Source organism: Balaenoptera musculus, chromosome 9 (genome assembly GCF_009873245.2).
Source record: "Balaenoptera musculus isolate JJ_BM4_2016_0621 chromosome 9, mBalMus1.pri.v3, whole genome shotgun sequence".
Classification (NCBI taxonomy): Eukaryota; Metazoa; Chordata; class Mammalia; order Artiodactyla; family Balaenopteridae; genus Balaenoptera; species Balaenoptera musculus.
In genome coordinates, this window is record NC_045793.1 from 91,953,800 (window position 1) to 91,970,865 (window position 17,066).

A 17,066-nucleotide genomic window follows, 5' to 3' on the forward strand; every position below is an offset into this window, starting at 1 on the left:
GGGCATGAATGGATTTATTGCTCAATCCAGTGGACTGTTTTCTTCACTGCTTTATTTGGTAGCAAACAGCATTGCTGATTTTCTTGCGTTTGAAACTTTTCCCTTAACTTCTCTGATCAAACCACACTCTGTGGGTTTTCCAGCTACCCTTTGGGTTGACTTCTCATTCTTCCCTTTCTCAGCCTTCCCTTTAATTGTTAGTATTACTCTAGATTCTGTCTTAGGGTTCTATTCCAGACCCTTTTTGTCTTTCCACAGAATATTCTCTTCCCTCTTACCTCAGTTACACAAGGACTCAAATATTTGCAGCCTAATCCTTTCTCCTTGCCTCTGAATTTTTATATCTGAATGCTTACCAGCATCTCTGTTTGTAGGTCTCACAGGCACTCAGTTCAGTAAGTGCCTCTTAACCTTTCTCTCCCTCTTTCACTCCCCAAAATAAAACAAAGCCTGTTTCTTTTCTAACATTTCCCATATCTGAGTGGTACTGCCATCTATCTAGAGGCCTAAAGAAGTTTGGAAACTATATGTGACCTCTCCCATGCTTTTGTGCCCCATATTGAGTCAGTCCCTGGGTCGTAATGTGATACTACCTGTTAGGTGGCTCATGAATATATCCTCCTCTTTTCATGTATCTACTTAGATCCCACTTCATGCCAAGATCATGTCTTACCCTGGGTTTCTCTTACTTCTTTAACTTTTTCTAATCTGTTTTCCTCAGAGTGGCTGAAGTGATTTTTCTGTAACACAAATGTAATCATGTCTCTTCCCTGCTGAAAACCCTTCAATGACTCATTATAGCTGTTAGGATAAGTACAAACTCTTAATGTTGGTTGGTGCTGGCTCAAATCTCCAGGCCTCATTTCTAACGCCCTTTCCCTCTCAAACTATGTTCAAGGTATATTGAAATATCAGTTCCTGAACAAGCTGCATTCTTTGTCTGTAGGTAGGCCTTCCTTCTGTTTGGAACATTTCATCCCTCTACGAGTTTCTGCACTTTCTGAGCCCTTCCCTGCCTACCCTAGATGTCCTTAGGTACTCTTGCTGAGTGTTCCATTGCACCCTATACTTCTTGTTCTAGCTTTTATCTTGCTTTCTTGATGTTACTTGTTCACTTGTCTCTCTTTCATTAAATCATAAACTCCATGAGGGTAGAGATGCTGGCTGTTTGATTTACTGTGTGTCTTTAGGATCTAGCGTAGTGGCTGATCTATAATAAGTACTCATGTATTGGCTTTTATTATTGCTCTATAAACATTCGTTGATATAATAAATACCTTCAAATGTCAGCTTAGAAGTTACCTTTTAGTGGAGACTTCTGTTTAAGAAAGCTCAGGTCTTTCCTTCTTCGGTCTTCAGTATAATGTGTCTGCATCTTTGCGCATCTACTAATAACAGTATATTGAATCTATTTGTTTATGTCTGTCTTTTTTATAGGACCATAAGCTCCTTAAAGGCAGAGATTGAGTTTTATTCATATTTAAATCTCCATTGCTTTTCTTTTTTTGTTGTTGTTTTTGTTTTGTTTTTTTTTCTGCACCACGCTGCATGCGGTATCTTAGTTTCCTGACCAGGGAATTGAACCTGTGCCCCTGCAGTGGAAGCGCGGAGTCTTAACCACTGGATCACCATGGAAGTCCCTGATACTACAGTCTTTAACCAGTTATAAACATAACTGAATACCTTGCTGATACCAAAATATACTACATTAACCAGCCCAGAAAAACTTTTAGAAAATAAAGTGTGGGTCATTTACATGACCTGTTTGAAACACTTGTGGTAGTGCCTAATGATTGTCAAACCAGCTGTTTAAAAATCTCTTCTAGTATTTAGCAGAGATTGACCTCTGCTCCACATTTCAGAGTCTATTCTTTTTTTCTTTTTCTTTTTTAACTTTTATTTTATATTGGAGTATAGTTGATTAACAATGTTGTGTTAGTTTCAGGTGTACAGCAGAGTGATTCAGTTATATGTATATATGTTATTATTCTTTTCAAATTCTTTTCCATTTAGGTTGTTACATAATACTGATCAGAGTTCCCTGATTGGGTTATCCATTTTAAATATAGTAGTATGTACATATCATTCCCAAACTTCCTAACTTCATTTGTATATTTCTTTTTTCAACCTCACATATAAGCGATATCATATGATACTTGTCTTTCTCTGTCTGACTTACTTCATTCAGTATGACAATCTCTAGGTCCATCCATGTTGCTGCAAATGGCATAATTTCATTCTTTTTATTGGCTGAGTAATACTCCTTTGTATATATGTACCACATCTTCTTTATCCATTCATCTGTCAGTGGACATTTAGGTTGCTTCCATGTCTTGGCTATTGTAAACAGTGCTGCAATGAACATTGGGGTGCATGTATTCTTTTGGACCATGTTTTTCTCTGGATATATGCCCAGGAGTGGGATTGCAGGATCATATGGTAGCTTTATTTTTAGTTTTTTAAGGAGCCTCCATACTGTTCTCCACAGTGGCTGTACCAATTTACATTCCCACCAACAGTATAGGAGGGGTCCCTTCTCTACACGCTCTCTCCAGCATTTATTGTTTGTGGATTTTTTGATGATAGCCATTTTGACTGGTTTAAGGTGATATCTCATTGTAGTTTTTTTTTTTTTTAAGATTTTTTTTTGTTGTTGTGGACCATTTAAAAATCTTTATTGAATTTGTTACAGTATTGCTTCTGTTTTATGTTTTGGTTTTTTGGCTGCGAGGCATGTGGGATCTTAGCTCCCCCACCAGGGATTGAACCTGTACCCCCTGCATTGGACTGCCAGGGAAGTCCCCTGTGTTGTAGTTTTGATTTGCATTTCTCTAATACTTAGCGATGTTGAGCATCTTTTCATGTGCCTCTTGGCCATCTGTATGTCTTCTTTGGAGAAATGTCTATTTAGGTCTTCTGCCCATTTTTTGATTGGGTTGTTTTGCTTTTATGATATTAAGCCCTATGAGCTGTTTGTAAAGTTTGGAGAGTAATCCCTTGTTGGTTGCATCATTTGTAAATATTTTCTCCCATTCTGTGGGTTGTCTTTTCATTTTGTTTGTGGTTTCCTTTGCTGTGCAAAAGCTTTTGAGTTTAATTAGGTCCCATTTGTTTTTGTTTTTATTTCAATTAGTCTGGGAGACGGATTGAGAAAGATATTACTGTGATTTATGTCAGGGAGTGTTCTGCCTGTGTTTTCCTCTAAAAGTTTTATAGTGTTCAGTCTTACATTTAGGTCTTTAATCCATTTTGAGTTTATTTTTGTGTGTGGTGTTAGAAAGAGTATTTTAATTTCATTTTTTTTACATGTAGTTGTCCAGTTTTCCCAGCACCATTTATTGAAGAGTCTGTCTTTCCTCCGTCGTATAGTCTTGCCTCCTTTATCGTAGATTAATTGACCATAGGTGCATGGGTTTATTTCTGGGCTTTCTATCCTGTTCCATTAATCTATATTTCTGTTTTTGTGCCAGTACCATACTGTTTTGATGGCTGAAGCTTTGTAATATAGCCTGAAACCAGGGAGCTGGATTCCTCCAGCTCCATTTTTCTTTCTCAAGATTGTTTTGGCTATTTGGGGTATTTTGTGTCTCCATACAAATTTTAAGATTTTTTGTTCTACTTCTGTGAAAGTGCCGTGGTACTTTGTTAGGGATTGCATTGAATCTGTAGATTGCCTTTGGTAGGATAGTCATTTTGACAGTATTGATTCTATCCAAGAACATGGTATATCTCGCCATCTGTTGTGTAGTCTTCGATTTCTTTCATCAGCCTAGTATAGTTTTCAGAGTACAGGTCTTTTATCTCTTTAGGTAGGTTTATTCCTAGGTATTTTATTCTTTTTGATATGATGGTAAATGGGATTGTTTCTTTAATTTCTCTTTCTGATCTTTTGTTGTTAGTGTATAGAAATGCAACAGATTTCTGTGTATTAATTTTGTAACCTGCAACTTTACCGAATTCATGATTATGGGCTCTAGTAGTTTTCTGGTACAGTCTTCAGGATTTTCTATGTATAGTATCATGTCATCTGCAGACAGTGACAGTTTAACTTCTTTTCCAGTTTGGATTCCTTTTATTTCTTTTTTTTTTTTTCTTTGATTGCTGTAGCTAAGACTTCCAAAACTATGTTGAATAAAAGTGGTGAGAGTGGACATCCTTGTCTTGTTTTGTTGAGTATGATGTTAGCTGTAGGTTTGTCATATATGGCCTTTATTATGTTGAGGTATGTTCCCTCTATGCCCACTTTCTGTAGAGTTTTTATCATAAATGGGTGTTGAATTTTGTCAAAAGCTTTTTCTCCATCTATTGAGATGATCACATGGTTTTTATTTCTCTGTTTGTTGATGTGGTGTATCACACTGATTGATGTGTGGATACTGAAAAATCCTTGCATCCCTGGGATAAATCCCCCTTGATCGTGGTGTATGATCCTTTTAATGTATCGTTGGATTCAGATTTGCTAGTATTTTGTTGAGGATTTTTGTGTCTATGTTCATCAGTGATATTGGTCTGTAATTTTCTTTTTTTGTGGTATCTTTGTCTGGTTTTGATATCAGGGTCATCACCCTCATAGAATGAGTTTGGGAGTTTTCCTTCCTCTGCAATTTTTTGGAACAGTTTCAGAAGGGTATGGTGTCAACTCTTCTCTAAATGTTTGATAGAATTTGCCTGTGAAGCCATCTGGTCCTGGACGTTTGTTTTTTGGGAGTTTTTAAGTCACAGTTTCAATTTCGGTGCTTGTGATTGGTCTGTTCATATTTTCTATTTCTTCCTGGTTCAGTCTTGGGAGATTGTACCTTTTGAAGAATTTGTCCATTTCTTCCACGTTGTCCATTTTACTGGCATATAGTTGCTTGTAGTAGTCTCTTATGATCCTTTGTATTTCTGTGGTGTTCAGTTGTAACTTCTCCATTTTCATTTCTAATTTTATTGATTTGAGTCCTCTCCCTTTTTTTTCTTGCACAAGTCTGGCTAAAGTTTATCAATTTTGTTTATCTTTTCAAAGAACGAGCTTTTTAATTTCATTGATCTTTGCTGTTGTCTCTATTTCATTCATTCTGCTCTGATCTTTTCTTTCTTTCCTTCTACTAACTTTAGGTTTTGTTTGTTCTTTCTCTAGTTGCTTAGGTGTAAGGTTAGGTTGTTTATTTGGGAATTTTTCTACTTCCTGAGGTACGATTGTACTGCTGTAAACTTCTGTCTTAGAACTGCTTTTTGCTGCATCCCTAGGTTTGGATTGTGTGCTTCATTTTCATTTGTCTCTAGGTTTTGTTATTTTTGTTTTGTTTTGTTTTGCCAAGCCGGGCGGCAAGTGAGATCTTAGTTTCCTGACCAGGGATCCAATCCATTGGTTGTTTAGTAGCATATTGTTTAGCTTCCGTGTGTTTTGTTTTTTTTTTAGCTTTTTTCTTGTAGTTGATTTCTAATCTTGTAGTGATTGTGGTTGAAAAGATGCTTGGTATGATTGCAGTTTTCTTAAATTTACCGAGGCTCACTTTGGACACAGCACGTGGTCAGTTCTGGAGAATATTCCACGTGCCCTTGAGAAGAATGTGTATTCTGCTGCTTTTTGCTTTTTTTTTTTTTTTTTAAATTTATTTATTTTTGGCTGTGTTAGATCTTTGTTGCTGTGCGTGGGCTTTCTCTAGTTGCAGCGAGTGGGAGCTACTCTTCGTTGCGGTGCACGGGCTTCTCATTGAGGTGGCTTCTCTTATTGCTGAGCATGGGGCTCTAGGCGCACGGGCTCTGTAGTTGTGGCTCGCATGCTAAGTTGCTCCACGGCATGTGGATCTTCCCGGACCAGGGCTTTGAGCCTGTGTTCCCTGCATTGGCAGGCGATTCTCAACCACTGCACCACCAGGGAAGTCCCCTATTCTGCTACTTTTGGATGGAATGCTCTCTAAGTATCAGTTAAGTCCATCTGGTCTAATGTGTCATTTAAGGCCTGTGCTTCCTTGCTGATTTTCTGTCTGGATGATCTGTCCATTATGAAAGTGGATGTTAAGGTCCCCCACTATTATTGTGTTAGTGTCGATTTCTCCCTTTATGGCTGTTAGTATTTGCTTTATGTATTGAGGTGCACCTATGTTAGGTGCATGTATATTTACAATTGTTATATTTTCTTCTTGGATTGATCTCTTGATCATTATGTAGTGTCCTTTGTCTCTTATAACAGTCTTTATTTTAAGGTCTATTTTGTCTGATACAAGTATTGCTACTCCAGCTTTCTTTTGATTTCCATTTGTGTGGAATACCTTTTTCCATACCCTCACTTTCAGTCTGTATGTGTCCCTAGGTCTGAAGTGGGTCTCTTACAGACAGCATATATACGGGTCTTGTTTTTGTATTCATTCAGCAAGCCTGTGTCTTTTGGTTGGAGCATTTAATCCATTTACATTTAAGGTAATTATCGGTATGTATGTTCCTATTGCCATTTTCTTAATTGTTTTGTCTTTGTTTTTCTAGGTGTTTTTTCTTCCCTTCCTCTTTCGTTTCCTTCTCTTGTGGTTTGATGACCATCTTTAGTGTTGTGTTTGAGTTGCTTTTTCTCTTTTGTGTTTGTACGTATTGTAGGTTTTGGGTTTGCTGTGCCCATAAGGTTTTGATATAGCAGTCTATATATGCATAAGGTTGTTTTAAATTACTGCTCTCTTTCTTGCCTAGAGAAGTTCCTTTAGCATTTGTTGGAAAGCTGGTCTGGTTTTGCTGAATTCTCCTAGCTTTTGTTTGTCTGTAAAGCTTTGATTTCTCCATCAAATCTGAATGAGAGCCTTGCTGGGTAGAGTATTCTTGGTTGTAGGTTCTTCCCTTTCATCACTTTAAATATATCGTGTGACTTTCTTCTGGCCTGCAGAGTTTCTGCTGAGAAATCAGCTGATAACCTTGTGGGAGTTCCTTTGTATGGTATTTGTCATTTTTCCTTTGTTGCTTTTAATATTTTTTCTTCATGTTTAATTTTTGTCAGTTTGATTACTGTGTGTCTTGGCGTGTTCCTCCTTCAGTTTATCCTGCCTGGGACTCCCTGCGCTTCCTGGACTTGGGTGACTGTTTCCTTTCCCATGTTAGGGAAGTTTTCAGCTATTATCTCTTCAAATATTTTCTCAGGTCCTTTCTGTCTCTCTTCTCCTTTTGGGACCCCTATAATGCGAATGTTGGTGCGTTTAATGATGTCCCAGAGGTCTCTTAGACTGTTTTCATTTCTTTTCATTCTTTTTTATTTATTCTGTTCACACTGTGATTTCCACCATTCTGTCTTCCACGTCACTTATCCGTTCTTCTGCCTCACTTATTCTGCTATTGATTCCTTTTAGCGTAGTTTTCATTTCAGTTATTGTTCATCTCTTTGTTCTTTAGTTTTCTAGGTCTTTGTTAAACATTTCTTGCATCTTCTCGATCCTTGCCTCCCTTCTTTTCTGAGATCTTAGGTCATCTTCACTATCATTATTCTGAATTATTTTTCTGGTAGGTTGGCTATCTCCACTTCTCTTCATTGTTCTTCTGGGATTTCATCTTTTTCCTTCATCTGGGACAAATTCCTCTGCCATCTCCTTTTGACTGACTTTCTGTGATTGCAGTTTCCATTCCGTGGACTACAGTATTGTGGTTCTTGCTTCTGCTGTCTGCCCTCTGGTGGATGAGGCTGTCTAAGAGGCTGGCAGGCTTCCTGACGGGTGGGGATGTGTTCCCGTCCTGTTGGTTATTTGGCCTGAGGTGACCCAGCACTGGAGCCTACAGGGTGTTTGGTGGGGCTGATGGCTGCCTCCGGGAGGGCTCGTGCTGATGGGTACTCCCCAGAGCTGTTGCTGCCAGTGTCTTTGCCCCTGCAGTGAGCCACAGCTGCCCCCTGCCTCTGCAGGCGACCCTCCAATACTAGCAGGTAGGTCTGGCCCAGTCTCTTATGGGGTCACTGCTTTTTTCCCCTCGGTCCTGGTGTGCATGAAATTTTGTGTGTGCCCTCCAGGAGTGGAGTTTCTCTTTCCCCCAGTTCAGTGGAAGTCCTGCGATCAAACCCCGCTGCCCCTCAAAGCCGGATTCTCAGGGGACTCCTCCTCCTGCTCCTGGACTCCCAGGCTGGGAAGCCTGTTGTGGGGCTCAGAACTTTCACTCCTGTGGGAGAACTTCTGTGGTATAATTGTTTTACAGTTGTGGGTCGCCCACCGGCAGGTATGGGATTTGATTTTAGCTAGATTGTGCCCCTCCTACTGTCTTGTTGTGGCTTCTTTGTCTTTGGATGTAGGGTATCCTTTTTGGTTGGTTCCAGCATTTTTTAGTCGATGGTCATTCAGCAATTAGTTGTGATTTTGGTGTTTCCGTAAGAAGGGGGTGAGCTCATGTCCTTCTAGTCCACCATCTTGAGCTAATCTCCAGAATCTATTCTTCTTTAGAATCTATTCTTTTCCACCTTTGGCAGTACTCTTATGCTAATTAAGTTCCCAGAGTTCACTGATTGACTCTCTGTTATCCAAACTCTGTGATCTAATTTGTTTGATTAGCGAGTTAATTCATCCAAAATCATTAGTTGTTGTTGTCTTGGGGGCTTCACTTCTGCTAATGATATTTCTTCAGTTCACTCCACTTTGAAATGGTCTCACAGAGGATAAAACAAGCAAGAAAAAGGAATAATAATAGATTTACTTTCTTTGTTTAAAACAGTATAATAATATCCCCAAGCAGTAATTCTATTTCCTCCATCTCTGCACTTTTGCTTAGGTTTTTTACAAGCCTTGGTCATTCCAAATATCTTGCCACAATGTTTTTAGGTGTCTGTTACCATATTTGAATTAGTTTTCACATGTCATTTTAAAAATTTAGGCTTATCAGAGAATTACTGTGTAGTCATACATATCTCTTTTACTTTCTCATAAAGTTAGTATATGACTTTTTTTTATTTAGTTTCTGTTCCTTCTTCCATTACAGTTTATGTAGTGCTTTCAAGACATAGGTTTTGGAATCAGATATAAATTTGAATTTAGGCTCTTCCTCTTAATGACTTTATGTCCTTGTTAAATTTATAACCCTCTCTGAACTAGTTGATTCATCATAAAATGAGGAAAAGAATAATTGCCTTATAAGATTTTGTTGGATTTTATAAAGTTAATACATTTAAGAAACTTAACATAGTGCCTGGCATTTAACAAGCTGTAATAATTGTAGATGTTATTGGAGTTTCCTATCTCTAAGGATTTTTGAAATCAGCTTTCCTAAAGAGTTAGGGCACTTGTCTAGCTATGCTTCATTGTTCCTTACTTTAAATTATAGACTTCGAGATGCTGCTTCTCATCATTTTTACTCTTACTATTTCGATTTAGGTTCAGAAGAGTGATTCCTTTCTTTTAAACATCTTTATTGAGATAAAATTTACATATATAGTTCACCCATTTAAAGTGTACAATTCAGTGATTTTTAGTATATGCACAAAGTTATGCATCTGTCATCAGTATCTAATTCCAGAACATTTTCATCACCCCAGAAAGAAACCCCGTGACTATTAGTAGTCATTCTATATTCCTCCCTTCTTCCAGCCCTTGGAAATCTACTTACTGTGTCTATGGATTTGCCTATCCTGAACATTACATATAAATGGAATTCATGCAATATGTGGCAATTTGTGTCTGGCTTCTTTCACTTAGCGTAATGTTCTCAACGTTCAGGTATACTTAATTTCTCTTTATGGCCAAATAATATTCCATTCTATGGATATAGCACATTTTCTAAATTAACTCATCAGTTGATGAACAATTGGGTTGTTTCCACTTTGGGGCTAGTATGAATAATGCTGCTATGAACATTTGTGTACAAGTTTTTGTGTAGACATCTGTTTTCATTTATTTTGAGTATATACTTAGGAGTAATTCCTTTTTTAACCTTTCAAGGAACTGTACAGCAATTGGGAGATTGGGATTGACATATATACACTAATATGCATAAAGCAGATAAGAAACTGCTGTATAAAATAAATAAATTAAATTAAATTTTAAAAAAAAAGGAGTTTGGAGGCCAGAAGGAGGAGCTCTCTCACCCTACCACTAGTAGTCAGTTGCAGACCCAACAGGAGGAGACATACCTCGCATCTCCAACAGGAAGAAGGTTACTACTGTACTACCCCAGCAGAAGGAAGGAAGATTCTCCTTGCAATAACCTTGCCAATGGGAGACTGTCATTATTCAGCTAATAAAAAACCACTACAACTTCCAATTTGCAGGGCTCCAATGGACTTTTTATTTGTAACAGCCTTCCCAACTCCACCTTCTCCTCTATAAGAGAAACGTTCATCTTCTTTGTTCTCCGGACTTGCCTGTGGTTCACCATGGATTGTATGCCCCAAATTGCAATTCTTTGATATTCCCGAATAAACCAGTTTTACTCATTAAAAAAAAAAAAGGAACTGTACAGCAAAGTGAATCAGCTATATGTATACATATAGCCCCTCTTTTTTGGAGTTCCTTCCAGGTTCTTTTTTTTGTTATTGAGTTTTGAGAGTTCTTTATGTAATCTGGATTTAGATTCTTTATTTAAATCCTTTATATGTTTTTTTAAAATTTTATTTTTGGCTGCGTTGGGTCTTTGCTGCATGTGAGCTTTCTCTAGGTTGTGGTGAGCGGGAGCTGCTCTTCATTGCGGTGTGTGGGCTTCTCATTGCCGTGGCTTCTCTTGTTGCGGAGCACGGGCTCTAGGCGTGTGGGCTTCAGTAGTTGTGGCACACGGGCTCAGTAGCTGTGGCTCACGGGCTCTAGAGCGCAGGCTCAGCAGTTGTGGCACACGGGCTTAGTTGCTCTGCCACATGTGGGATCTTCCTGGACCAGGGCTCGAACCCGTGTCCCCTGCCTTGGCAGGTGGATTCTTAACCACTGTGCCACCAGGGAAGCCCCCAGTAGATGGCTTGCAAACATTTCTTCACAGCCTGTGGTTTCTCTTTTTGGGTTCATAATACTGTCTTTTGAAGAGAAGTTTTTAATTTTGATGAAGTGTAATTTATCTTTTTCTTTTATGGATTGTGCATTTGGTATTGTAGCTAAGAAATCTTTGCCTACTCAAGGTCACAAAGATTCTCTCCTATATTTTCTTCTAGAAGTTTTATAGCCTTGGGTTTTACATTTAGGTCCATGATTTTGAGTTACCTTTTCATGTATGCTTGTTATTGGATTGTTAGTGTCATTGTATTGCCTCTAGTTAACTCAGCTCTGACCCCAAAAATTCATGAAATTTTTAAAATGAATACATGAACTTAATTTAGTTGGTAAGGTAAACTCTTAAGGTGAATTTTAAATTATGAGATGAATTTAATACAGATTCTTGCAAAGGATATATTCATAGCTTTTCATAGTTTATTTAATGCTGTAAAATTATCTTCATATTGCCAGTTACACATATAAGTATTCACAAGTTATAACTGATAAAATGTTGTTAAAATAAAAAGCCAGCATTTACTTTAAATTATAATTTGAATGAAAATGTAAACATTTCTCTGTTGAGAAAATAAAATATGAAATCAGCTTAATATTTTGCAAGCATCAGTAATTAGCAATAAGAGGTTACTTCTTCCCCCTCAAGACCTTCCTTCCCACTGTTGTTCCTCTTTCTGGACCAATTACCAGTGTATTTCATTCCTTCTCCAAGTCTTTGTGCAAATGGCACTCGCAGTGAGGCTTTCCCCTGGCCACACTGTTTAAAATTACAGTCCCTCTCCTTTCAGTAGTCCTGGTTCTACTTCCTGCTTTATTTTTCTCATAGCTCTTTTACTATCCTCTGCATGAATTTTACTTACTTGTCTTCCCTGTCAGAATTTAAGGTCCCTGAGGGCAGTGTTTTGTTTACTGACGTATGTCTATCACCTAAAATGGTGCCTAGCATATAGTACGTGCTCAGTACATGTTGAGTTAGTGAATATTAAGTTATATATGTTTGTCACAGTGTTAATTTTAAACCTCAGAGTTTCTAATAGGAACATATTAACACAAGAAAATACCTTACAATAAACTGTTTAAGATGATTTTTTTAAACATTTGCTATAGAAGCCTTTATTTTTATGATTATTGTTTTTTTATTATTTGCAGGGCTCAGTTTGGCAAAGACTTGGTGCAGACGTGACAGCAGTTGAGTTTTTGGGTCATGTTGGTGGAATTGGAATTGATATGGAGATATCTAAAAACTTTCAACGCATCCTTCAAAAACAAGGATTTAAATTTAAATTGAATACTAAAGTTACTGGTGCTACTAAGAAGTCAGATGGAAAAATTGATGTTTCGTAAGTATGCTACGTTTGTTTTTGTTATGATACCCTTCTGTGCGTTTCTTTAAGAAAAACATTCAGTTTTTAGAGTCAGATTCTTTTATAACTTAATACCATTTTACTGTGTAGTATAACTCAGTATTGCTTATCAAGTCAGTCCATTGAAATTCACGATTGCATTGATGATAGAAAAATTAAGCCAGTGTTCTCATTTGTAATGTACTTTTTCATAGTATACATTCAGAAAAATTTAAACTCTCAACATTCAGTAAAATTAATTCAGTATTTTTAGACAGATACATGGGGAAATCAGTAATATTATTGATTCAGTTGCTTACTGTGCTTGGCATTCTGTTTGTTTAACACTGAAATAACTTGCCTAAGGTCACATAGCTGGTGGGAGCAGAAGCACTACTTGAACTTGGATCTGTCGGTCTCTAAGACTTAATGTTCTTAAACTGTGTTATACAGCCTGTTGTTGTGAGGTTCTAATGATAGACCTCTAGAGGATATGTACATTTTTCTTTGCCTGACCCTTACGTTTATATTTATAATAAAATAAACTTACACTGTTAGAAGTGTCATCGATACTTGAGAAATGTCTAGTCTTAAATTTCCAAGTCTGTCAGCTGTTCATATAGATGTGTGTTTAACAGTTATACACTGTTCATTATCTAGTGTTGAAGCTGCTTCTGGTGGTAAAGCTGAAGTTATCACTTGTGATGTACTCCTGGTTTGCATTGGCCGACGACCCTTTACTAAGAATTTGGGACTAGAGGAGCTTGGAATTGAGCTGGATCCTAGAGGTAGAATTCCTGTAAATACCAGATTCCAAACTAAAATTCCAAAGTAAGTTGGATACTTACCTGCATTTTCAATAATTTTAAGCAAACACTATTTTGAAAATAAGGCTTTTGTCATGCTTAAAAAGTACATTGGCTTTGGGGAAGAACAGTAAACTTATAACATGTAAAAGCAAAAGTAATTAATTGAATTTTTTCACTACCCAGAGATTAGAACCTGAACTCACCGATATTTGAAGAGCTGTATTTGATTTATTTTTTGGTGACTTTATAACTAGAAACGTGTATTTTGTTACCCTGGTATAACTGTAGATGAGTGTCTGTGATTTCAGAAGTTGACTGTTTCTTTTGATCTCCGTGGCAGTATCTATGCAATCGGCGATGTGGTTGCTGGTCCAATGCTGGCTCACAAAGCAGAGGATGAAGGCATTATCTGTGTTGAAGGGATGGCTGGTGGCGCTGTGCATATTGACTACAATTGTGTACCGTCGGTGATTTACACACACCCTGAAGTTGCTTGGGTTGGCAGATCAGAAGAGCAGTTGAAAGAAGAGGTAATTCTGAATGAGAGTAGTTTTCCTCTAATGTGTGATTTGAGTTAACACCAGTGGTTGAGAATCCTTTCATTATTGCATTAATGCATTTTAATAACTATGTAGAACATTACAGGTAAGTTTGTATAATTTTTTACTTTGTATCTTAAAGGAGATCATTTGGTTGCCTGTATTCAAAAACTAGTAATTCCAGAGCTCTTATATTTGGCTTTGAAATATATCCACGTGGGCTGACATTTGCATTTGCTTGTGTTTGTACCCAAAATATATTTCAGTAACAAGCCTTTTGGTCTTTCCTTCTATATGCTTTGTGAAGAATTGCCTTCTTGGGATTTATTTTCTGAACAAATGGTAGACGCTTTCACCAAATAGGAATGAATTTTTTGATAGTTTATGTACGTTCTCATTTTCTGCTTCTCACAGGGTATTGAGTACAAAGTTGGGAAATTCCCATTTGCTGCTAACAGCAGAGCTAAGACAAATGCTGACACAGATGGCATGGTGAAGATACTTGGGCAGAAATCAACAGACAGAGTATTGGGAGCACATATTCTAGGACCAGTGAGTACTTTAAACCAGAAATCCCACTAGGATTTCTGGAAAGCATTGTTATTTAGTAGATTAATTTACAACTACCTGGTGTTTACATTCTGCGGTTAATTATTTACTAGCAGAAGTTTGAATATGGCTTCTTCATGTATCGTTTCTAGCACTGACGTTCTTGCCCATCGTGTCATCTGCATTCCATGCTGCAACTAAGATTATCCCTTTAAAACATACACCAGGCCATCTGCCTGCTTAAAACTCTAGTGGTCCTTTCTGCTACAGACTTATATAAAAGGCCCCACTGAATTTGGCCCTGGTTACTTTTCTGACCTCATCTCTTTCCACTCATCCCCTTTGCTCATTAATTCCCTGTCTCATGGGCCTTCTCTCAATTTCTTAATAGGCTGAGCTTGTTCCCATTTTAAAGCCTTTGTTCTAGAATCCTCTGCCTTCACATCTTTGCATGACTGGCTTATTATTCAGGTCTTAGCTCAGATGTTACCTTCTAAGAGAAGCCTTTCCTGCCACTGCACATGAGGTATGCCCTCCCCTAGGTATCTGGTGCATCAGTAATGATACTAGAACATTTGAGTGCTTACTCTGTAACAGTTTTTCCTAGATGCGTGCATTAACTTTAGTTTCCATGACCCTGTGAGGTAGGTGGTGGTGTTCCCATTTTTGAGGTGAATAAATGGGCCGAAGCACAGAGTCAGTGAGTGGTTAGGGCAGTACGTGGTAGGAGTTGAATCCAGGCCATCTCGCTTCAGAGCCCAGGCTCTTAACTTCTGAACTGCTTTTTTCTGTTAAGATTTTTCTGACTGGAGGCAATTAACTGTTCTAATCTCTCGTATTAGAAGGTAGTTGTTTTTGCCATAGAAACAAAATTACTTCTTGGTTTATTATTTTAAAGGGTGCTGGTGAAATGATAAATGAAGCTGCTCTTGCGCTGGAATATGGAGCATCCTGTGAAGATATAGCTAGAGTCTGTCATGCACATCCGGTAACAACATACGCAATTAATGGCTATCTCAAGTTTCTTCTGATTCACAAATACTTGGTTTTTAATTCTAAATTTCTTCCCTTTGCAGACCTTATCAGAAGCTTTTAGAGAAGCAAACCTGGCTGCATCATTTGGCAAATCGATCAACTTTTAAATTAGAAGATTATATTTTTCTGAAATTTCCTGGGAGCTTTTATAGAGGTAACATTTCTGAACAGGAAGTGCTCACAGCTCCAAGAATTTCTAGGACTGAATTACGAAACTTTTGGAAGGTATTTAATAGGTTTGGACAGAATGGAATAATCTCATCTATATTTTAAATAAATTTAATATTTTATTTCACTGCATTAATACTGCAGAAAAAAAGCTACTTATAGTAGCATCCTGGAAAATTTTCTTCAACCCATATTTTCATGCTGTTTATGAAAGGCTCAACTTCACTGAATTTATGCTAAGTAGCTTTTATCTCTGATACAGGATTTACTTACATGGATGGAGCTGGACTATGGTATGTGAACAGCTGTGTTTGAAACAAGGTGATCAAGTTATTTTAAACTTGGTTTTCACATTGGAAACAGTCATTAGAATAAGTTAAACATGTATAAACTGAACTGATGTAAATAAAAAATGATGGTCTATCAGTTATTTTAATCCCCAAAGTCTTGGCAGTTAGAGGTAGAATTTGTGTTTAGATTTTTAAGGTTCTAGTGAGGTCTACAGTCTGAAGTATAGTTATATAGTTGACCAAAGTAAGGCAGTATATATACGAAATTCATATATTAAGTGGAGAAGCAATGTATTACAGTGGGAAATTAAGATATGGAAATAAACATGTCTTAAATATTCATTTACTGGTTATTCTGAGTGGATGTCAAGATGGTCCTAGATTTTTTATGACTACCTCTACCATACATTCTTATTTATTACTCTTTATTATTGCTTTTATAGGCCTGGATAGATCTTTTTTTCCCTCACTGTAGGACAATATTAAGGTATTTAAAAGGTCATTATCCTTTCATCTGTTTCAGTGATACCTACTAAATGTTAAACATTTATTTTTGGAGAAACAACATAAGGGAATCTTTAATCTGTTGTCTTTTCTTAAGTGGATTGCCAGTGTATCCTGGCTGGGTAAAATCGACTATTTCTTTGAAGAGTGCTATAAAATTATATTTATTGATAAATATTTAAAATGGCTGTTTCTTAAAACACTTAAATAACAAAGTGTTGAATACTAAGTAGACTTTATTATAACTAAATTTAAGAATCATTTCAGATTCATTCATCATATTTGATATAGCATAAATTTCTAAAGAAAGTAAATTATCTTAAGGAACTGAAATATGCAAACCAGATATTCACTTGATTGCAATATAAAGGTTATATACCATCTTAAGGAAAGTTTGGAGAATGTAATTTATGAGCAGAAAGCTGTATGGAATAAGAAATCATCAGTTGATCCATAGATAAAAGGAAAATGTTTAGTAGGCTTCAGGTTTTTATTGATTTATATATAGGTCACATTTTCCTTTTACTTCACATGTCCAGTGCTCTTGATTTGTATTATGGTCATTATAAATGGATACATTGTAAAGACTGGATTCTGTTACATACCTCTGAAAAATTGAATTTTTTAGTGGGCAGTTAACTTGGTTAAACTCCAAACTCTTGTTGTCTTTGTGCGCGTGTGTGTGTGTGTGTGTGTGTGTGTGTGTGTGTGTGTGTGTGTGTGTAGGGGGAGGGCGGGTGGACAGCTGAAATCTCTACGCAGTTGTTTTAGCTTTACCTGGGCTACCTGAAGTTTGTGCCATGCACGTAAAGTTCACAGGTCACCCAGAGATTGGACAAGGGATATGCAGAATTTATACCTCTTTTCTGGGGTTCCTCCCCTCATATTTCAGTTGCTGTTGGTTACCCCAAACTCTGTCCTCCGA

General features: G+C 37.3%; 1 protein-coding gene across 1 annotated transcript in view; it reads left to right on the forward strand.

The window, feature by feature from the left end:
- The window catches only part of DLD (dihydrolipoamide dehydrogenase), a 32,717-nt gene extending 15,937 nt beyond the window's left edge, over positions 1-16,780 (forward strand). Inside the window, 6 exon segments of the mRNA XM_036863337.1 lie at positions 12,054-12,244; positions 12,908-13,078; positions 13,397-13,586; positions 14,010-14,147; positions 15,043-15,132; positions 15,221-16,780. Of these exon segments, the coding sequence (XP_036719232.1) occupies positions 12,054-12,244; positions 12,908-13,078; positions 13,397-13,586; positions 14,010-14,147; positions 15,043-15,132; positions 15,221-15,286 (846 nt within the window). The 3' untranslated portion in view covers positions 15,287-16,780.
- Positions 16,781-17,066: the final 286 nt, after the last annotated feature.